The following is a 23,428-nucleotide window of genomic DNA, read 5'->3' as shown; positions in this document are numbered from 1 at the left end:
TATCACATTGTATTTGAGCTGATTTTCTGTGTTGGAGTTTGCTTCATTTTAGATTTAATACAATGCGATATGGACCATTCTATGTCTTGGACGTCCTCTTATCGCGTTGTACTGAATTTTATCGAATATGTTTTTTTTGTTTGTCACTTGAGCCTATTTTGCATGTTGGAGTTTCTTTGATTGTGAATGCAGTACAATGCGATATGGGGGATTCAGTGTGTTGGAAATCCTCTTATTGCTTGTAGGGAGTTTTGTTAAAATGTTTTCCTTTTTGGTCCTTTGAGGCGATTTTGCTGTTAGAGTTCCTTTGATTATGGATGCAGTATAATGTGATATGGGGGATTTAGTGTGTTGGAAGTCCCCTTATCGCGTTGTAGTGAGTTTTGTTAAAACATTTATCCTTATTGGTCCTTTGAGCTGAATTCAATACAATGTGATATGGGGGGGCCAATGTGTTGGAACTCTTCCCAGCACATTGTAGTGATGGGGGGGGGGGGGGAATGTGTTGTAACTCTTCCCATCACATTGTAGTGAATTTAATCCAAAATTTTTCCCTTGTTTTCCATTTGAGACTTTTTGGCATGTCGTAGTTTCTTCGATTGTGAATGCAGTACAACACGATGTTTGGGTGCGAGTGTGTTTGTTGTCTGCATATCGCGTTGTAGTGATATTTATCCAAAATTTTTTTGGTTAGTCATTTGATCCATCCATCTAATTTTTTTATAAATGGCCTAAGGATCCAAAAATAGGCCAGAAAGCTCAGAAAGCTAGGCCAGGGAAGAATATTTCGAGCCTTCGCTCAATGAGAACTCGAAGAAGGTACGAGCAGCATAGCTCCGTCTTACGTGAGCTGTGAAGGGCTGTGAAGGATGCAAAGGCACATGCAGTGCACCATTCCAAAGCTCCCATTCTAGCACTTGTCAAAGGACATGTAGTTGCTACGGCTTCTTAGGTTTAGATATGACAAGATCCTAGAGCCAGTGAGCCTCACTGACATAAGGATGAAAGATATCCTGGAGATCCTCCTCCCCTCCCTCCCCACCCCGAGGCAAAGATGTACTGTTGTCACTGAAGAAACCAAGGGCAATCATTTGCGATTGAGTGACAGACAGCACAACATACAAAAGACCAACAACAAAACTAGGAATAGGGAGGCTGATACGGAGAGAATTGAAAGGGCAAGGAGAGAAGCTGAATTTCAAGAATTGCATAGATCTAATATCTAGGCTCTGAGGTATTTTGTCCCCTCCTTCGTTGTGAGGTTGCCAGTGCAAAACACTTCTCAATACTTCCCTTTTGAGGTGGAGGAGATTGATGTATTAAGCAGAATACACAAGGAGATCTCAACGACAAAGTTATGTAGGTTATTTTAAGGTTTGTTATGTTCCATGTCCTAAAACTTAATTTAAAGTGTTATTCTTTCTCAAAGTTATACGATGATGTTAATTATGTCTACAGTGTGGTTCTATCAAATCTGTCATGGTGGGAAGCTCAGCATAGGGTATATATTTGGAGTCTCTTATATCCCCTTTTCTAGTTTCAGAGGATGTTTCTTAGGTGGATATCTGCCCATGGTTTATGCATGTAGATTTGGACCATGCCCAGATCTTTGTAATGGCCTACCATGAATCGTAAGTTTCATGTGACCTAAATTGTACTTTTGGTATTCTGACATAGATACTAGATTTATCGTCTTATACCTTTTTATTGAATTTTATAGTGGACAGTGGAGTTTGATTATTAAAGATACTGAGGCAAAGTGATGCTATCTTGCCACATGAGGTAGTAAGTCCACGCTGTCGTGAAGTGTGCGGTACAGCCAGGAAAGTACGAAACTTCTAGCTGTGAGAGTGAATGTCAAATCCAACAAGGAATTTCACGTACAAGATTTCCCAAGGAGTATTGAACATCATTATTTCCAATGACAAATACATGTGTCCACTTCCCTCAATACATCCTTGAATTCATCCAGATGATTGCACAGAATTGCATGAAATCCCTTTGAACCATTCACATGTGGGCATAATAAAGCTTTCTAATTTTTCCAATATACATGTAGCCAGTTACATCCATTACATCCAGTGCCCTCAAATCCTTTATTTCGAGATGTACTTTATCACCTGAAAACCTGCCTTAATGTACTAACATTTCACAAGTAAAATATAGCATTTTGCATAGCTTTATCATGCTCATGAGATTTAGAAAATTCCATGGCTTGAATTCCAAAAAAATCCGATCGAGTAGGAAGTAAACCACCTTTCGGAACCTTAATATGCTTTTTGTACTTTATTTCCACAATACTCCAAGTCACAAGATCTTCCCTTTCCTCAAATCCTTTAAAGGTATGCTAAACATGCGATTTTTCCCATTTATTGATTTATATATTCAAAGTAAAAATAAATCCCACTTAACTGCAAGTAAAGATAGATGAGTTTTTCATCGTTTTTCTTCTTTATTCCTCTGACGGCGGCTCGCTGCAGACCACTGAAGGCAAATTACAAGCATTTGATGGAAGCTTTATCATTGGATAGCTCTCATTATCCTCTACAATTCTAACTCCTACACGCTATGAACAGAAGCACTCTCTTGAATTTTTTTAACTCTGGTTGGATGGACGCTGTTCCTCCAACGCTGCAGAATTCTCTTTCCACTCTGGTTCCGCCGTGAAGCTCCGGTGTCTTTCCTCTTTTTCCCCGCGGCGATCTCGGTGCCCATACCCACCTTTTTCCCACTATTAACGCGGGAGTTTCCATTACAAAGGCTGCGCTACCAAGCTCCAGAAAATTCTAATTAAATAAACTATTTTCCCTTTCCACGTATGCTACTAGCCACGTTTTGCTAGTAGCATTAAACCTTAGCATTAAGGTAGCAAGTCTTAACCACAAGACTCCCAAGGCATTAGCACCATGTTTTAAGTCTTAACCACAAGACTCCCAAGGCATTAGCACCTCTATGAAAACATGCTTACTAGCTCCATGTTTCCTATCTCCACTCTCCGCGTAAGATACATATGCTTCTACATGATGATCCATGAAGTCCAAGTGCAGTTTTCTATCCCCACACTTCCCCAACATTCAATGAACTCTTCGGCACTGTGATACCTTCATAGTTTATAAGTCATCATATCGGCCCATGTGATTTATAGAATCTCCAATTGCCCATTCAAGTATTTCTTCATGCCTTTATAAATGCATTCCTTTGTGCATTGGTATGCCCTCATGCCATCATATATATCTGGATGCTTCTAACTTGCCCATGAACTCTGAGTAACAGCAAAAACATCATCCTCCATACTCATATACAAAAAACTCCTAAATCTGACTCAGCCTCAGCTTGTCTTATTGAACCTCATATACAATATGAACATATGTACATGGCATCATATAATGACTCATCATGGCACTTAACCCATGCATCTGGATGTGTATTTGACGGCCTCACATGCACGGTTTCATATCATAGACGTGCCATGGCACGACATCCACCCCCTCTAAACCTGCACATCCTCTGGTATGTGCCAAATCATCATCAAGGTCCACATATAACTGGATGTCGTCTTCATCTTCTGCAGTTCCAGGAAGATCATCCTCTTCCTCTTCAATCATATCCATACTTCCACTGTCAAGCTTCTCATCCTGAATTTCTTGTGAATCAAAAGGATCACCATCATGCCTTCTTTTAAATATCTTGATTCTTTTGCCAGCCACAAGATTCTTTACTTCTGTTCCATCAAGCTCACACAGAGTATATGTGGCATTTCCATGCACATGCCTGACAATGTAAGGGCCAAACCATCTTTTTGCAAATTTTCTTTGAACAGTGAATTGGTTGTCAAGGCTACTATCATACATTAGAACCCAATCACCTTCTTCAATAGGTTTTGGCCGGAGTCTGTGTCTACTATCAAATCTTTCTTTATTTTTCAACCTTGCATCTTTCAGGCGAGCTTTAGCAAGCTCTACATCTTCAGGCCTCCTCTCCAACTGTCTTATTCGCAATGCAAGGAGGTCATCTCTGCTCAATCCTTCCACCCAGGGCAATACATTCCAAGTTAGAATTACTTCTTCAACTGGCATCACTGGCTTCTGACCATACATTAATTCTGCAGGCATGTATCCTGTCACTGAGCTATGAGTTGTACGGTCAGCCCACAAGGCATATGGTAGCAGCTTTGGCCACTCTCTCATCCTTTCTCTGCATGCCTTAGCCAAAGCTTTAATGATTGGAGGATGTCCTCGTTCACTTTTTCCATTGCCCTCAGGATTGTAAGCACATGTTAGAGACAGTTTGATACCAATTCTAGAGAAGAATTCCTTTGCTTCTCCAACATCTAGCTCGCCTCTATCAGCTGTTATTTTCCCAACACAACCATATCGGCAGATCACATCTTCCAAGAGAAATTTGCATACTGTTTCCGTACTCTTTGTTCTAAGAGCACGCCCTTCTACCTGATTTGTCAAATCTTCTCTTGCAAGTGCTATATACCGCATCTGCCAAATTCCCAAAGGCATTGTAACTAGATCCACTAGTGCATGGCAGGTGGGTAGGTTGGTTGTAAGCCATCACGATGCCTCACATTTGAGTACATTTGGCATACTATGCATGTTTCCACATATTGGGAAATATCCTTGTACATTCCTCTCCACCAATATTTTTCCTTTATTTTGGTAAAAGTGGCCCACACACTTCTATGCCCAGCCCAGAGACTCTCATGGAATTCTTTCACAAGCTTTCCTTGAGTCTCTTTATCACATATGACTCTCTGTGGCATAGCATTCCTCTGTTTAGGATGCTTCCAGAGATACCCATCCTTTAGAAAGTAACCATATGCTTTTCTGCGGATCCTCTTAAATTCTGAGTCAGACCAATTTTGTTGCCTTGTTAGAGTGCTCAAATATTGACCAATAAGCAACCAATCTCCTTCATATATTTCCTCAATAAAAGACTCAAGTGCATTTGATAAGCAAATATGATCCCCCTTTGCATATGCTGTAGTATAGAACTTTGTACCCACATCATCAATGTCACTAACCATCTCTTCCTCTTCTTCATACCTGGCTCGTGATAGCATATCTGCAACTGGATTATCTTTTCCCGCAATATGCTCAAACTCAGGATTTAGTGACTTGATATAAGCAATCCACCTAAGCATAGCAATATCTGGAGTGGTACAACTTGCTATCATCCCAAGAAGTGGCAAGCAATCAGTCTCCACAAGTACAGATGCCCCAATAAGATATTCTTTTTCACATTTTAGAGCAGTGACAATCCCCCATAATTCTCTCTTGATCTGTGGATACTTTCGCTGCCGAAAGCTTAATACCTTTGCTCCAAATCTAATTACATACCTATGATCATCCTCATCATCTTGCCCTACTGCCCATCCAATCCCAGTAGGACTAGTATCAACTGTAACAATCACAGGCCTGCCACACTCATAATCTGCCTTTCTCAAAATGGGTGATGATTGGAGCAAATATTTCAGCTTCCGCATAGCTTTAATATGTACTGCACTCCACAAAATTTTTTGATTTTTCCTCAAAAGTTGATAAAGAGGATCTGCTACATGTGCATAATGTGGGATCCAAATAACATAAAAGACACATGCTCCAAGAAATCTCCTCAGCTCTGTAACATTAATGCATATTTCCTTCATTCTTTGTATTGCATCTATCTTGGCTGGACAAGGACGGCGTCCACTAGTACTACAAAGATGTCCCACTATTAGCACTTCACCAACCCCAAACACTGATTTTTGCCCAGATAAAGTAAGATTCACTTCTTCAAGCCTGGATAGAATCATGTCACAATCCTTTATATGATCTGCCACAAACTTGCGGCACCCTTTTGAATCCAAATTCTCATCTTTGTCTTTCTCATCACAGCCCTTTATTGGCACATCATCCAAAAATGGCATAGTTTTTTGTGGTATGAAGTCCCGTAAGACTTTATTCATTCCATTCATCATATGTGCCACTGAGTTAGTGGCTCCCTGTGGTAAGGTACACATCCTTACTAATCCCAAAGGAGTTCTCATTGTGGTCAAGTCCCTGCTTTGTATATCCAGCTGGAACTGATCATATCCCGAATACAAATCACCCATAGAGTATATAGCTTTCCCTGCAAATGCTTCTGCAAACTCATCCACAATTGGACCTGCTCCCACATTCCTGATTGTGACTTTGTTTACAGGTTGCATGTCTTGAATAAAGCGCAATGTCCCATTTTTCTTTGGTACAGTAAACCATCTGTTGGAATATGGGGCACATGAAGGCTCCAAGATTCCCATCTTGATCTTTTCCTTTAGTAATTCCATCAACTTTGGCAAGAGAGCCTTTGGTACTGGAATTGGCCGCAGGTTCCAGGGCACATGCGGAACAGTAAAGATCACCATTGGTGCTGTTACACTTGGATCAACACAACCAATCTCATGCGGCTGAAAGGCAAAAGCTTTCCCATGTTTTACAAGCATCTCCTCAAAGCATTCCCTTTCAACTGGCAACAGAAAATCCCTCTCACCAATCTTCAGCTCTTTCAGAGTTTCTTGAGTAAATTTATGCCCAATTTTCTTCGGATCTCTAAGGTTTGGTTGCATAGAAGCTTCATCTATCTTCTCCTTGCTTCCTGGTGGCAAGGGCAAGGCAACTGGCTTCACCTTTTTTGCAACCGTTTTGTACTTTGTATCAACATGAGCATCCATTTCACAATTCATGTTTTTACATTCCACCCCCTCAAATCCCTGGATTATATCATACATCTCCACAGATGACACCTTTATCATTTCATTTCCACCCTGTAAGCATGCTCTTCTCATATCAAAAAGTACATCCATAGTATCTATAAATGACACCTCATCAAGCACCCCTGAAATAAACTCATTTTTCTCCAAAAGACCACACTGCTCAAAACTTTTTTGTTCATTTTGTATATGTTTTTGCATGCCACGCTTTAAATCCTTGCTTTTTACAAAAACCAGTGACCCATAGCTGGAGAATCCCTGAAAATTTGCTGAAAAACTATTTACATTGATTGAGTCCTGCGAGAACTCATTTCCCCTTGTACCATTGGAATCCCGCTTTACAATGGCACCTGGCCAAAATCCCTCATCTCCCTGTAATTCATAAACTCTCTGTTTATCTTTGGGAGTGACTGTGCCCGAAGAGATTCACGATTCCTTTCATGATTAATGCATACTGTCAAAAACTGAACAACTTTTTTGCCATCTTTACTCCTTATTCTTGCATAAGCCGAACCATCATCCAAAACCTTTGTTTCCATCCTTACAGCTGTAATGTAGGGTTGCCCAAGAATGAGGGGATACGATGACATCTCCTGAACAAAGAAATTCTGATCATCCTTCACATCCCCTATAGTTACCCTTACATTTGGACATGCTGCATAAAGCTCTCCAGATGAATTATTAGCTGCTTTAATCATCCACCCATGATCCACATCCATTGGCCACTTACATTTGTTGTAGAGATTTTTAGCCATAAGATTTATTTCAGACCCATGATCAATTAGAGCAACATACGGCTCTTCCAAATCACCTATCTTGACAAGGGTTTCAGTGGTTGCTCTTGCCCAATGACTCCTGGAGTAATGACTCTTTGTAAGAACTTCTTTTTCATCATCCTCTTCCACAAAACGCACTTGTCGTGCCCCATCAGCAGAGTGATTACATTCCACCACATTTTCTCTCTCTTCCTTTTTCTGTACCTGTACACCATGAGTCTTGGAAGTGCTTGCTTCCCCTTGTGATGGAATAGATTCAATTATGGACTGCCTTTTTCTTCGTATAATATCAATTATCTCATCATGAAATTCTTTCTTTGCAATCCCCAAGACTTCCCCTAGTGTGAATTCCACCCTGCTGTTTAGAATTCTCTCTTCAAGCACCTTTTTGAGATCTGTTGCAACTTCAATATCAGATTGAAGCTTGTAGAGTGGACTTTTCCCTTTACCCTTCTCCTTCATTTTTGCTGGCACTTCTTCCATTGAAACATCATGTGGAGGTCTGCTATGCTGTGGAGGCATATGTGATGGCCCAGGATCCTTCTTTTCACTTCCACGTGTAACTCTTTTTGATGGTCCTCCTTCCTCATTTTCCCTTTTACGTTTCTCCTCTACCTGTGCCTCATTATTTTGGCATTTGGCAATATAGGCATGAATGGATAAAGAATCCACAGGCTCCTCCCAGCCAGTCTCAAGACGTATACAATCACCTGCCTCATGCAAAGCTTGCTTTGACACTTTCTTTGATGCAATTAATTCCATTGTTGACGGCCAAAAATTCTCATTCTCATAATCCTCATCATTCTCAAATCCCTGCTTTTGTTGACCAACCTTTAATCCATAGGTTGCTGCCTCAACCATAGAAATGGCATGACTAGCAGCCATATCCTCTACCAGCTTTTTCATCCCTCCTTTCCCAAAGTTTGTACTCAATGGAAGACCAGTCTCTGTAAGATGGATTTTCCCATCTTTGAAGAACACAAGTTGATTTTTAAGAGCTTCTTTATAGCTGGTACAATCCTTCTTTGCATGCTCTGGGTCATCACACCATATGCATCTATATGTAAACCCTTCTTTGATTTGAGGCCTTTGCATAGAAGCCTGCCCCAATGGTAGACCTTTTTCTTCGATCCTGGACATCTTCAATTTTAAATCACGCATACCCTTGATAAGCTCATCCATCGGCCCATCTATCTTAGGAATTGTGGCAGCTGGCTTGGATAAATTTTCAGGGGTAACAGCAGCTATGGGGGTTGCAGAGCCCATCACCATTTTATCTCTCCTCCGCTGCCGCTTTGCTAACATAGTGACTGCATCCTCAACATCATTCCAATCACTCTTTAATCCTTGCTCTGTATTTTTATCCTCAAGGAGGATTTCCAATTTCTCCTGGAGATCTTTCCCAGCTGCTTGCAAGAAGAGCTCTGTCTTTTCTCTGTCCAAAGTTGCACGCTCTATTCTTGACAACTGGGCATAACGCTTCTCAAACTCCCTTAGCAATTCTGTGGCAGAAATTCCCATTTTAGGCTTTGTGACCCATTCCAAAAAAGTTCGTTTAGTCACTCGCTCAGAATCCTCCATGAAGTATTCATCTTTTAAAGCAAGCTTGAATTCTTCCCAATTTCTGCCACCCTGTGCTGTCTGCAATCCTTTTATGCGCTCTCTTATTTCAGGAACGCATACCAACTCGAAACTTCGAACCATATCCTCCTCGGTCACCCTGTTTAGCTCCATCTCCTTTATATAATTGCGCAGATACTTTGTAATGTCCTTCCCATCAAATTGATCCACCTTTTTCACAATTGATTGTAAGGCTTTGGTCGTGGAAATCTGTCCCCTCTCAGCAGCTTGTTGCTGTTGCATGTACATGGAAAACATTTGGAACATCTGCATAACTCCAGGGTCAAAATGAACCCCCTGGCCCTCAGAATTCTCAGCCATAGCTTCCCTGTATGTTTCACCACACTCTCACCCCAGCAGTTTCACGTCGGGTTCACCAAAGGATGTCGTGAAGTGTGCGGTACAGCCAGGAAAGTACGAAACTTCTAGCTGTGAGAGTGAATGTCAAATCCAACAAGGAATTTCACGTACAAGATTTCCCAAGGAGTATTGAACATCATTATTTCCAATGACAAATACATGTGTCCACTTCCCTCAATACATCCTTGAATTCATCCAGATGATTGCACAGAATTGCATGAAATCCCTTTGAACCATTCACATGTGGGCATAATAAAGCTTTCTAATTTTTCCAATATACATGTAGCCAGTTACATCCATTACATCCAGTGCCCTCAAATCCTTTATTTCGAGATGTACTTTATCACCTGAAAACCTGCCTTAATGTACTAACATTTCACAAGTAAAATATAGCATTTTGCATAGCTTTATCATGCTCATGAGATTTAGAAAATTCCATGGCTTGAATTTCAAAAAAAATCCGATCGAGTAGGAAGTAAACCACCTTTCGGAACCTTAATATGCTTTTTGTACTTTATTTCCACAATACTCCAAGTCACAAGATCTTCCCTTTCCTCAAATCCTTTAAAGGTATGCTAAACATGCGATTTTTCCCATTTATTGATTTATATATTCAAAGTAAAAATAAATCCCACTTAACTGCAAGTAAAGATAGATGAGTTTTTCATCGTTTTTCTTCTTTATTCCTCTGACGGCGGCTCGCTGCAGACCACTGAAGGCAAATTACAAGCATTTGATGGAAGCTTTATCATTGGATAGCTCTCATTATCCTCTACAATTCTAACTCCTACACGCTATGAACAGAAGCACTCTCTTGAATTTTTTTAACTCTGGTTGGATGGACGCTGTTCCTCCAACGCTGCAGAATTCTCTTTCCACTCTGGTTCCGCCGTGAAGCTCCGGTGTCTTTCCTCTTTTTCCCCGCGGCGATCTCGGTGCCCATACCCACCTTTTTCCCACTATTAACGCGGGAGTTTCCATTACAAAGGCTGCGCTACCAAGCTCCAGAAAATTCTAATTAAATAAACTATTTTCCCTTTCCACGTATGCTACTAGCCACGTTTTGCTAGTAGCATTAAACCTTAGCATTAAGGTAGCAAGTCTTAACCACAAGACTCCCAAGGCATTAGCACCATGTTTTAAGTCTTAACCACAAGACTCCCAAGGCATTAGCACCTCTATGAAAACATGCTTACTAGCTCCATGTTTCCTATCTCCACTCTCCGCGTAAGATACATATGCTTCTACATGATGATCCATGAAGTCCAAGTGCAGTTTTCTATCCCCACACTTCCCCAACATTCAATGAACTCTTCGGCACTGTGATACCTTCATAGTTTATAAGTCATCATATCGGCCCATGTGATTTATAGAATCTCCAATTGCCCATTCAAGTATTTCTTCATGCCTTTATAAATGCATTCCTTTGTGCATTGGTATGCCCTCATGCCATCATATATATCTGGATGCTTCTAACTTGCCCATGAACTCTGAGTAACAGCAAAAACATCATCCTCCATACTCATATACAAAAAACTCCTAAATCTGACTCAGCCTCAGCTTGTCTTATTGAACCTCATATACAATATGAACATATGTACATGGCATCATATAATGACTCATCATGGCACTTAACCCATGCATCTGGATGTGTATTTGACGGCCTCACATGCACGGTTTCATATCATAGACGTGCCATGGCACGACATCCACCCCCTCTAAACCTGCACATCCTCTGGTATGTGCCAAATCATCATCAAGGTCCACATATAACTGGATGTCGTCTTCATCTTCTGCAGTTCCAGGAAGATCATCCTCTTCCTCTTCAATCATATCCATACTTCCACTGTCAAGCTTCTCATCCTGAATTTCTTGTGAATCAAAAGGATCACCATCATGCCTTCTTTTAAATATCTTGATTCTTTTGCCAGCCACAAGATTCTTTACTTCTGTTCCATCAAGCTCACACAGAGTATATGTGGCATTTCCATGCACATGCCTGACAATGTAAGGGCCAAACCATCTTTTTGCAAATTTTCTTTGAACAGTGAATTGGTTGTCAAGGCTACTATCATACATTAGAACCCAATCACCTTCTTCAATAGGTTTTGGCCGGAGTCTGTGTCTACTATCAAATCTTTCTTTATTTTTCAACCTTGCATCTTTCAGGCGAGCTTTAGCAAGCTCTACATCTTCAGGCCTCCTCTCCAACTGTCTTATTCGCAATGCAAGGAGGTCATCTCTGCTCAATCCTTCCACCCAGGGCAATACATTCCAAGTTAGAATTACTTCTTCAACTGGCATCACTGGCTTCTGACCATACATTAATTCTGCAGGCATGTATCCTGTCACTGAGCTATGAGTTGTACGGTCAGCCCACAAGGCATATGGTAGCAGCTTTGGCCACTCTCTCATCCTTTCTCTGCATGCCTTAGCCAAAGCTTTAATGATTGGAGGATGTCCTCGTTCACTTTTTCCATTGCCCTCAGGATTGTAAGCACATGTTAGAGACAGTTTGATACCAATTCTAGAGAAGAATTCCTTTGCTTCTCCAACATCTAGCTCGCCTCTATCAGCTGTTATTTTCCCAACACAACCATATCGGCAGATCACATCTTCCAAGAGAAATTTGCATACTGTTTCCGTACTCTTTGTTCTAAGAGCACGCCCTTCTACCTGATTTGTCAAATCTTCTCTTGCAAGTGCTATATACCGCATCTGCCAAATTCCCAAAGGCATTGTAACTAGATCCACTAGTGCATGGCAGGTGGGTAGGTTGGTTGTAAGCCATCACGATGCCTCACATTTGAGTACATTTGGCATACTATGCATGTTTCCACATATTGGGAAATATCCTTGTACATTCCTCTCCACCAATATTTTTCCTTTATTTTGGTAAAAGTGGCCCACACACTTCTATGCCCAGCCCAGAGACTCTCATGGAATTCTTTCACAAGCTTTCCTTGAGTCTCTTTATCACATATGACTCTCTGTGGCATAGCATTCCTCTGTTTAGGATGCTTCCAGAGATACCCATCCTTTAGAAAGTAACCATATGCTTTTCTGCGGATCCTCTTAAATTCTGAGTCAGACCAATTTTGTTGCCTTGTTAGAGTGCTCAAATATTGACCAATAAGCAACCAATCTCCTTCATATATTTCCTCAATAAAAGACTCAAGTGCATTTGATAAGCAAATATGATCCCCCTTTGCATATGCTGTAGTATAGAACTTTGTACCCACATCATCAATGTCACTAACCATCTCTTCCTCTTCTTCATAGGGTGGATGTTGGCGAGTGAAACCTTTTATTTCGTTGTATTGAATTATAATATACTAGGTCATCGTGCAAATATGTAGGAAAAACTAAAAAGTGGCTTCTAAAAACGAGAGTATGAGCCGGAGATCACCCATAGGTTTTCGAATTCATGCTATACTGACCTTGTATATAACCCAAGTCAGTACAGCGCGATTCAGGGTGGACGTTCTCGAGTAAAGCCCTACATCGTGTTGTACTGAAGCTCGAAGTCAAAATGAGAGTACGGACTGGAGATCACCCATAGGGTTCCAAATTCGTGCTATACTGACCTTATATAATGCAAGTTAGTATAGCACGATTCAGGGTGGACGCTCTCAAGTGAAGCCTTACATCACATTGTACTGAAGCTCAAAATTATTTATTAATTATACATGATTTGCATAGGAAAGAAGGAATGACTCTCACCATCATATGAAAACAAACATTTTAAGACCAATAAGACTTGAGAACTCAACTCACCTTAAGATTTCCTTAGGATTGGCGACTATCACACGGATCAGTGTTGGGAAGATCAGGAGAATTGCCAACATCGGTCACACCATCTGAGAGGAGCAAGCAAGAGTGAGAAAATAGGTGCACAAAAAAAACAGTCTAGAGTGTTTGAAACTCACGCTATAAATAATGCATGTGGGAGTGCGTGTGTTATCCAAAACAGTCTTTACATGTGGTAGGATTTCATTGGTGGTTGCCCACATTCGTTCACACGAGTGATAGATGCATGTGGCAGGATTTCATTGGTGGTTGCCCACATTCGTTCACACGAGTGATAGATGCATGTCACTCATGCATTCAATCGTTATCATTCGTTCACACGAGTGATAGATGCATGTGGCAGGATTTCATTGGTGGTTGCCCACATTCGTTCACACGAGTGATAGATGCATGTCACTCATGCATTCAATCGTTATCATTGCATGTCATGTGCACTTAATGCTAACGTCATTATGTATCGTCACATCTACTTAAGGTGGGACCCCTTCTATTAAACCCTAAATCATTAAATTAAGTGTCAAGCAGTAGCTTCTTTTAATCGATTTTCGTCAGCTTGATCTGCTGCCCATCGTCTACACTTTCTCATCCCTTGTTGGACAACATCTTATTGACAGTGTCCATTTCTCAATACAATGTTTATTAACTTGCACCATGTCTTCTTCTTTCTTTTCTATGTGGACTCCCGAGTGAGTTTCTTTCGTTATGAAGTCAATACAATGCGATATGTGGGTTCTAATGTGTTGGAACTCTTCCCATCGCATTGTAGTATATTGAATCCAAATATGTTGTTGCATTTCTTTAATTGTAAATGTAACACAACACGATTTATTGGTTTTAATATGTTGTTTGTTTGCATATCACATTGTATTTGAGCTGATTTTCTGTGTTGGAGTTTGCTTCATTTTAGATTTAATACAATGCGATATGGACCATTCTATGTCTTGGACGTCCTCTTATCGCGTTGTACTGAATTTTATCGAATATGTTTTTTTTGTTTGTCACTTGAGCCTATTTTGCATGTTGGAGTTTCTTTGATTGTGAATGCAGTACAATGCGATATGGGGGATTCAGTGTGTTGGAAATCCTCTTATTGCTTGTAGGGAGTTTTGTTAAAATGTTTTCCTTTTTGGTCCTTTGAGGCGATTTTGCTGTTAGAGTTCCTTTGATTATGGATGCAGTATAATGTGATATGGGGGATTTAGTGTGTTGGAAGTCCCCTTATCGCGTTGTAGTGAGTTTTGTTAAAACATTTATCCTTATTGGTCCTTTGAGCTGAATTCAATACAATGTGATATGGGGGGGCCAATGTGTTGTAACTCTTCCCAGCACATTGTAGTGATGGGGGGGGGGGGGGAATGTGTTGTAACTCTTCCCATCACATTGTAGTGAATTTAATCCAAAATTTTTCCCTTGTTTTCCATTTGAGACTTTTTGGCATGTCGTAGTTTCTCCGATTGTGAATGCAGTACAACACGATGTTTGGGTGCGAGTGTGTTTGTTGTCTGCATATCGCGTTGTAGTGATATTTATCCAAAATTTTTTTGGTTAGTCGTTTGATCCATCCATCTATTTTTTTTATAAATGGCCTAAGGATCCAAAAATAGGCCAGAAAGCTCAGAAAGCTAGGCCAGGGAAGAATATTTCGAGCCTTCGCTCAATGAGAACTCGAAGAAGGTACGAGCAGCATAGCTCCGTCTTACGTGAGCTGTGAAGGGCTGTGAAGGATGCAAAGGCACATGCAGTGCACCATTCCAAAGCTCCCATTCTAGCACTTGTCAAAGGACATGTAGTTGCTACGGCTTCTTAGGTTTAGATATGACAAGATCCTAGAGCCAGTGAGCCTCACTGACATAAGGATGAAAGATATCCTGGAGATCCTCCTCCCCTCCCTCCCCACCCCGAGGCAAAGATGTACTGTTGTCACTGAAGAAACCAAGGGCAATCATTTGCGATTGAGTGACAGACAGCACAACATACAAAAGACCAACAACAAAACTAGGAATAGGGAGGCTGATACGGAGAGAATTGAAAGGGCAAGGAGAGAAGCTGAATTTCAAGAATTGCATAGATCTAATATCTAGGCTCTGAGGTATTTTGTCCCCTCCTTCGTTGTGAGGTTGCCAGTGCAAAACACTTCTCAATACTTCCCTTTTGAGGTGGAGGAGATTGATGTATTAAGCAGAATACACAAGGAGATCTCAACGACAAAGTTATGTAGGTTATTTTAAGGTTTGTTATGTTCCATGTCCTAAAACTTAATTTAAAGTGTTATTCTTTCTCAAAGTTATACGATGATGTTAATTATGTCTACAGTGTGGTTCTATCAAATCTGTCATGGTGGGAAGCTCAGCATAGGGTATATATTTGGAGTCTCTTATATCCCCTTTTCTAGTTTCAGAGGATGTTTCCTAGGTGGATATCTGCCCATGGTTTATGCATGTAGATTTGGACCATGCCCAGATCTTTGTAATGGCCTACCATGAAGCGTAAGTTTCATGTGACCTAAATTGTACTTTTGGTATTCTGACATAGATACTAGATTTATCGTCTTATACCTTTTTATTGAATTTTATAGTGGACAGTGGAGTTTGATTATTATAGATACTGAGGCAAAGTGATGCTATCTTGCCACATGAGGTAGTAAGTCCACGCGATCATTTTTTATATTGCTGAGGCGAAGTGATGCTATCTTGTCAATTCAACTACAGGATTTTATGGCAACATGAGGTAGTAAGTCCACGCGATCATTTTTTATATTACTCTGAGAGAGAGAGAGAGAGAGAGAGAGAGAGAGAGAGAGAGAGAGAGAGAGAGAGAGAGAGAGAGAGAGAGAGAGAGAGAGATTATTGATAATTGAAAAATGGTGTGCAGATCTATTAGAAAGTTAATAGCTAGTATTGAGGCTCTTACCCAGGAGGATATTTTGGATTCAACAAAGATCATTAGATGTAGAATCCCAGAGCAACATGATGGCTTTAGTTGTGGTTGGAGAGTGTGCTACAACATCATGTTGTTTCCACACGTAATTTTGGCACTGCCTTTAGAAAATGTAGCACTTCTTCTTCTAATGATACCTCAGTTTCTTTGTACATTTCACTGATAGCACATATGTATTTTTTCGTATGTGTAGAATCTATGACTATCGGATTATACAAATTTGGATGTACGACTATATAGGGCCACAACAATTCAAACTCTAATTAACAATATTGGGAAATGAGAGCCTAATATGCCATATGCATTTGTGCCTTCTCCACAATGGCCAAGACCAATGCCACCGCCCACGACAGTATCCACAAACACCAATTGACTTGGAGTGGATCCACCTTGGAGATTCGCCATCCCCTCGGTGGGAGCAAGCACAACAAGATTAAGCTACTGACTCTCCCCAACAAGAAGAGAACTTCCCCCCATAGTAAGAGAAAGATTCCCCTATCCAATGATAATATTGCAATGCATAAATTTATATTGACAATGTGTAATTCTTTGTATTCACTGCTCTCGACATGTACAAAATTTTGTCATGCCAAATTTTAACAAGGCATTTTTGTATCTCCACGTTGCAATGATGATCTCTAAGAGAACTTACTTTACAGTAATGTCTTTACATTAAATGTTCCTTTTGTTCTCCACGGTTCTGAATTCAAGCTATAGTAAGTTTGCGTTGTTAAAATTTCAGCAAACATGACTATTTACATTGGACGTTGGCTAGGGGAAGCCTTATATCGCATTGTACTTACATGCATTCTCCCATTATACAAGATTTATATTGCACTAATTGCAACAAACAGATGTTTTCAAGGTAGATGAGCAAGGATGCACAAGACGTGTGGTTGCCATGGAAAGAACAAAATGCAAAAAGAAGAAAGAAGTAACATTTATACAATAATATGTAGACCAACGATGACTCTTGACATTTTATTATAGATGGAAAGGTTATAATCTCAAGGTTTCCACAACCTCTAGGATATGTGGTTCGATATATAGTGCAGGTTTTGGAAGCTTCACTCTTGCTTATGATTTTCCTACCATCTAACTTAAAATAGAAATCCCTCGGTGCATCACTACACATCAATTGCTTCTGATTTTCCCACCATCTAACTTAAAATAGAAATCCCTCGGTGCATCACTACACATCAATTGGATCTTTTGTCTAAGAAAGGCCAATGGCCAATGGCTTTCTAGATTGACCACTCTTGACCTTGTAATTGGATTACAACATCGATGATGGAAGAGTGAGTTCCATCACACATGTCTTGATCCAACCTTTGCTAGTCGCCTCTCCATAGTCTCCATCTTTTGTAATGAAATCATGTCATGCATAATGTTTGCCTCCCAATGAAATATATGGTCATAAAAACAATCAATGCTTAAAAGTAATGGATGTCACCCTAACATAATTTTCTACAAACATAAACAAACTTAATGTTTTTATTTCATCTGAATGTAACATCTGGTATTGTTACTTTACATTCAATGGCATCTTCTACAGAGGTCCTCTTTACATCCCATTCCTCCCCTAATAATTGGTTCGTCCAATCATTATCAAAAAGGGACCTCACTTGATACGTTAACTTTGTTTTCTTGACACCCTCACATGAGATGTGTTGAGGTCTATACTATTGTTAAGGGGGACTCGATCTTGTATATTATCTCCCATTTGGATCCACATATATTTAGTTCAAAGAAGTACTTATGATATTTCAAGATTTGCATAAAAGGGTATTAGCCAAGCTTCCAAAAGAAAAAGAGATGTGTAATCTCCCCAGAACCTCATATTTTCAAACTAGCCTCCAGATGGGAGAGCCTTACCTCGGGTCATAAAATAATTAAATTTTTAATGAATACACTCTCCCAAGCCCAATTTTTTAAAAGAAGTTCATATTTATAACCTACTCCACTTTTGCCTCATTTTCTTACCTTTATTTAACTCGATTTTTTTAAAAATTAAACCTTGATCCAAATTAATCTCCATGGGTCTACTTTTTCTTTTTTTGAGTATAGATCTAGGAAATGGATAGTTTAGCTATTGTTCAATCCAAAGAAGTGAGATCATGATGATGTTTTATGTTCGAATGAGATAATGTGTGTGGTGCTAAGTGACAAGGATCAAAATTCCACCATGTACTTCACCTTCAAAAGAATGTGTAACACTATACCACTTGCCAATGGGGTGAGTACCCTAATTTATGTTCAAATGAGGTAGTGCAAAGTGACGAGGATCAAAGTGACACTATACCACTTGCCAATGGGTGAGTACCCTAATTGGTGTTCAAATGAGGCAGTGCAAATTGACAAGGATCAAAAGTACTCCATCTTCAAAAGAATGTGTAACCCTATACCACTTGCCAATGGATGAGTACCCTAATTTGTGTTCAAATGAGGCAGTGCAAAGTGACAAGGATCAAAATTCCATCAAAATTCCACCATGTACTTCACCTTCAACAGAATGTGTAACACTATACCATTTGCCAATAGGTGAGTACTGTTCAAATGAGGCAGTGTGTGTAGTGCAAAGTGACAAGGATCAAAATTCCAACATGTACTTCACCTTCATCAGAATGTGGTAACACTATACCACTTGCCAAACGGGTGAGTACCTTATCAATTTAGTTCTTACATGATGGTAAGGACTTTTTGCAACAAAAGAAAGTTAAATTATTTTGAGTTTTTTTAAAAGAACATAAAAAGATGCCATCTATTGTAGGTAAAACCCAAACATGCCATCTATTGTAGGCACAACACCCAAACATAGCAAAGCACACACACAACAAAGTGTCCAAAATTAAATATTTCACTTATTGTTCAAAATAATCAAAAGCATATGAGTATATGTAGCATTAGCTTTGAAAAAACATGCAAGCATCTCTTCAAACTTGTAGTAGCTTCTATTTCTATAATCACATGGCTCTTTAACAAGGATTCAAAGATACAAAAGTGAGGTACTTGCTTGTATCAACACGGTTGTAGTGTAGTAGTTAAAGGACCGACGAGTTGATGCGGGTTTGAATCTTGCTTGCTACAATGTTGTATGCCCATGTAACCGGAGTAGGGTGTGTTAGTTATGTATATATAAACCGGTCACTTTTGCCACAAACTAAAAAGAAAAAAGAAATTTAGAAGTCTATACATACCTTGAAATTTCAAAGCTTGAAAGAACACTCGAGTTAGTGGGTGTGTCGGCCTCTATAAGTTGTTAAGATGAGGCAAGGATCTAGAGCAACACGCTCCACATGCTTGTGGACATAGCATCCTTCATACGAGCATTTATAATAGCTTCTGTGGACTCAAAAAAAAAAAGAACTTTTTTTGAGAGAGAAACTACCAACAAGGCAAGAAAGAGAAACTTATTAAAAAAAAAAGAGTTTTTTAAAGGGAAGAGAAGGTTGTAACTTCCATATATTGAGCCATGGCCCATGAGACAATCAAAGTGGGGATTAGAAAATTGATTAGGGACCAAAAATAATAGTGGGAGTTACCTAGGGTATATGTTATTTTTCACACTCTTCTGGCCATATTTACGCCACTTGAAGCCGTCCTCTAGGACGCGGTCGTGGTTTCTTGCGAGGACAACATACTTGGGCTCGCTTAGGTCTAGTCTTTTCGGCCTTTTCCTGCGACATAAAGGGGCTTACTTCATGAGACTAATTGAAAATCAGACGCTGTTATAGGAGATCTATGCTCGTGGCGAGGGTGACCCTCCAGAAACTCATGAACTTATAGAGGTCCGAGCCTAATTACCCAAACTTGTTTTCAGGACTAAATATGGTGATCAACATACTTACCTATCAGCAGATGCAGCTGGGCTGTAATAAGAGGGTTGATTAAGGCGGGTTGGTGAAGGAGGTTCCTCTTCTTCGACTAATAATTTTGCAGGTCGATGAAGAGGCGGCATTTTGGACGCAGCATATTGCTCTGAGCTGTGGACATTGTTGTCTTCAATGTGATGAGACAAGGGCAAAGAGGAGGAGCCTGCTGAGCACAGCTCTCTCTTGCCCCAATTCGGCACATATCGGTAGTCATGGTGCAGGTCAAGGGTAGTACAGGAGCTGCGATTAGGGCAGCTGCTGGTATTGAGAGGTGGCAAAGAGTCGAGCCAAGTATCGTCGAGATCTTGCAAGTTGACAAAACTGTCGGTGGAGTCCAAGTCCATCTGCACCCATGATGTCGAGGATGACGATGAATTGGAAGCAGAAGACAAGTGAGGTCGAGGAGCTGGGGTTCCAGGCCAAATTATTACTTCGTTGCCACCAGCTGCGCCGGCCACCTCCTCCTGATCCTGCTCTTGGACTAACACTGATCTACTACTATAATTGCCCTTCCTTAATAAAAGACTCTCTTCCTTTGATAGAACACCACCCTCCACTAATTGTAGCTGCCTGGATGCGAGTGCAGTACTGCGCCCCTCTTGCACTAGTACTTGCAGCTCTCCAGTACTGATACTCACCTTGCCATTAGCACTACTGCTGCTGCTGCTGCTGCTGCTGCTGCTACAGCTCCTACTGGTTGTGCTGTTACGACCACTTGTGCTAGCATATAATATTGCTCTGTCGACGTTGCCGTAATCACCCACTTGTGCAGGCAGCTGGGGCGCAATATGCCCTTCTCTGAAACCTGCACAGCTCTCATATTCCTCTGGCGCCAGCAGGCGCTTCTCCATAATACGGAGAAGGCCATCATGAGCTGGGGAGTCTTCAAAAACGAAGTGCCCTTTGCTGCTTCGGGCAAGCAAAGGGTCTGTTGCGTACGAGACCTCGCAGTCTCCCCGGCCTGCAGCAGCAGAATTGCGAGCTGGCCATGGTGGCCGAGACTCGATGAAACCAAAGCCCCCACTAAAATAGTATTCACCTCCCCCACTCCGCATAACGCCTATTTCCTCTTCCTTACCTTTCAAAAAGAGCCAACCCCTTCCCTTTATTTATACCCCATCATACCCTTATTCAAGGGATGTGAGTAAAGTCCCCCTCTCTAGTGCATTACTCTCTTTCCTATGGACCACTCCAAAAAAGAGAGTGTCTTTTCTTGCAAATCTGACTTGTTCAGATTTTATCAAGGGTTTTTCTTCAAATATATATTCGAAAGAAATCATGCTCTAGCTTTTTAGGCATGCCAGACATATTACTTGTATGGGTACCACAACCTTTGCAGCATTGATTTGATATTTTTTTTAAAAACATGTAGTGACGGCAATAAGCATATATGGGCTTGAGACACTTTGTGGATTTTCATCTTGAATTTGAGCCAAGACATTGGGATTACAACACTCCTTTCATGGTAAACATGCATGGGTATGAGAAATTGTGTAGCCATGCATAAAAAATAGATATACTATGAAGGTTATGGATGCTCACTCATACCTTGTGTCGGTGAAAGAGTCAAGTTTAAGAAATCCTTTTAAGGCCTTAAAATTTTTGCATTTGCTAGGACAACCACAAAAGGGGGATCTACATTAACTCACTCCCAACTTGTGTCTTTTCTGCTGTTTGATGAAAGATTGGGTAATGATATCAGGAAGGGACAGTAATATTCCCTAGCTATCAAATGAATCAAAGTGCACAACAGATGTTGATAGAATAGTTTATTGGATGGAATGATGGTGTCTACGTCAAGTGGAGTATGGACACATGTATGACAACACTAGTGGTTTGCATTATCTCGAAACATGAACATCTTCTCAGGATAGGCTCTTCTTTTACAAATTTGTGGACAAGAAGACAAATAAATTAACCTATATCCATCAATTATTCTACTTTTATATTCTTAAAGTTTATGCTTAATAGAAAGCAATCACTCATATGATAGCTTCGAAAGAGTATCAATCACCTTCTATGATGTCCAAAATTGTGTACAATCAGTTTTTGTAATCATGACTAGTGATCGTCTTTTTATGATGGCACCTATAGCATACAATCACATTCAAAATTTAATATTATGCTTAGAGTGCAAATCAAACATCGCGTAGCATGTGTGTTGGTACATGTGTGTTGGTAGGGACGACAAAAATTATTCCACAGTGCTAAACACGTGCAAGGAGAATACAAAAACAATCACTTTGTAACCCAATTATCAAAGTTACATCTTTAGGAGCTTATTTCAATTTCCAAAAACCAAAATGAATTAAAAAATCATCAAATACCTCATTTTATTTGTTATCTTCATGCATTCTTTTAAGCTACAAGGCAGGAGGAGAAAATAACTCTAAAGACATGCAAGGAGAATACAAAAACAATCACTTTGCAACTAAATTATCAAAGTTGCAGCTTTAGAAGTTTATTTCAATTTCCAAAAACCAAAATGAAGTAAAAATTCATCACTAATACGTCATTTTATTTGTTATCTTCATGTATTCTTATAAGCTACAAGGCAGGAGGATAAAATAATGATTTTTGAATTTGTCAATGAAGTGTTTAGAGGCTTTCATAAAGATCTAAACTAGGAGTATAATTAATTCCATTTTGTAGTTGCATAATGTTACCTTTAGATCTTGAAATAACTTCACTCATTGAGTTTCCTTGCTTTAAAATGCCTAATGCCTAGTATGGATTTGAAGAATATGTATTCCACATTCTATACAAATGTTTTGACTCTCTTTAGAAATCTTGGTATTCTATAATGTTTTTGTTAATAATCTTGGTATAACTTGTACATTAAATGTGTGTAGTGTATAGAAATATATTGTAAAGTATGCATGCAAATTTACTTTTAGATAAATTTTATGATATCGAGAGTACTTAGTTAATTTACCAATTATGTGGGATAATATTTTGATAAGAATTCACCACCTAGTCATCAACAAAATGAACAAAAAGTATTAGTCTCGACATGGCATAGTCAGGTTTCTTACTCTCTTGAATGGCCTACATAGAATTTTAGATCATGAAAAGTTCAGAGTACTATTCTTCTTCCTTGGCTTTCGAGTGCTACGTTGAGGAAGAGGTTTTGACTATCAAGGCACCCAAATTTGATTGGCACCTTCATAGTAGCCTTGAGCTACAAGTAGGTGCTTCTCCACCCACATTTTGATACTATTAAGGTATCGTGATTGTGGTAGTCTTGGGGGAGTTTTATTTTGGGGTGATGTGGAAGGTTTGGGGCCCCCCTTGACTTTGGTTAGCGCTGAGGC

The 23,428-nt window shown here is 40.0% G+C and overlaps 1 protein-coding gene across 1 annotated transcript; it reads right to left on the bottom strand.

The window, feature by feature from the left end:
• Window positions 1-17,979: 17,979 nt before the first annotated feature.
• LOC147635118 (uncharacterized) lies at window positions 17,980-21,193 on the bottom strand. Its single transcript, XM_086803482.1, has 4 exons — window positions 20,091-21,193; window positions 19,785-19,919; window positions 19,440-19,584; window positions 17,980-19,324 (listed from the first exon to the last, which is right to left on the bottom strand). The coding sequence occupies exons 1-3, from the start codon at window positions 21,167-21,169 to the stop codon at window positions 19,473-19,475; spliced, it is 1,326 nt and encodes a 441-aa protein (XP_086659608.1). The 5' UTR covers window positions 21,170-21,193; the 3' UTR covers window positions 17,980-19,324; window positions 19,440-19,472.
• Between the last annotated feature and the right edge of the window lie 2,235 nt (window positions 21,194-23,428).

Source organism: Cibotium barometz, chromosome 10 (assembly GCF_041138505.1).
Source record: "Cibotium barometz isolate CiBa-2024 chromosome 10, ASM4113850v1, whole genome shotgun sequence".
Classification (NCBI taxonomy): Eukaryota; Viridiplantae; Streptophyta; class Polypodiopsida; order Cyatheales; family Cibotiaceae; genus Cibotium; species Cibotium barometz.
Note: the sequence above shows the minus strand (reverse complement) of the source record. Positions and strands in the feature narration are given on the sequence as shown.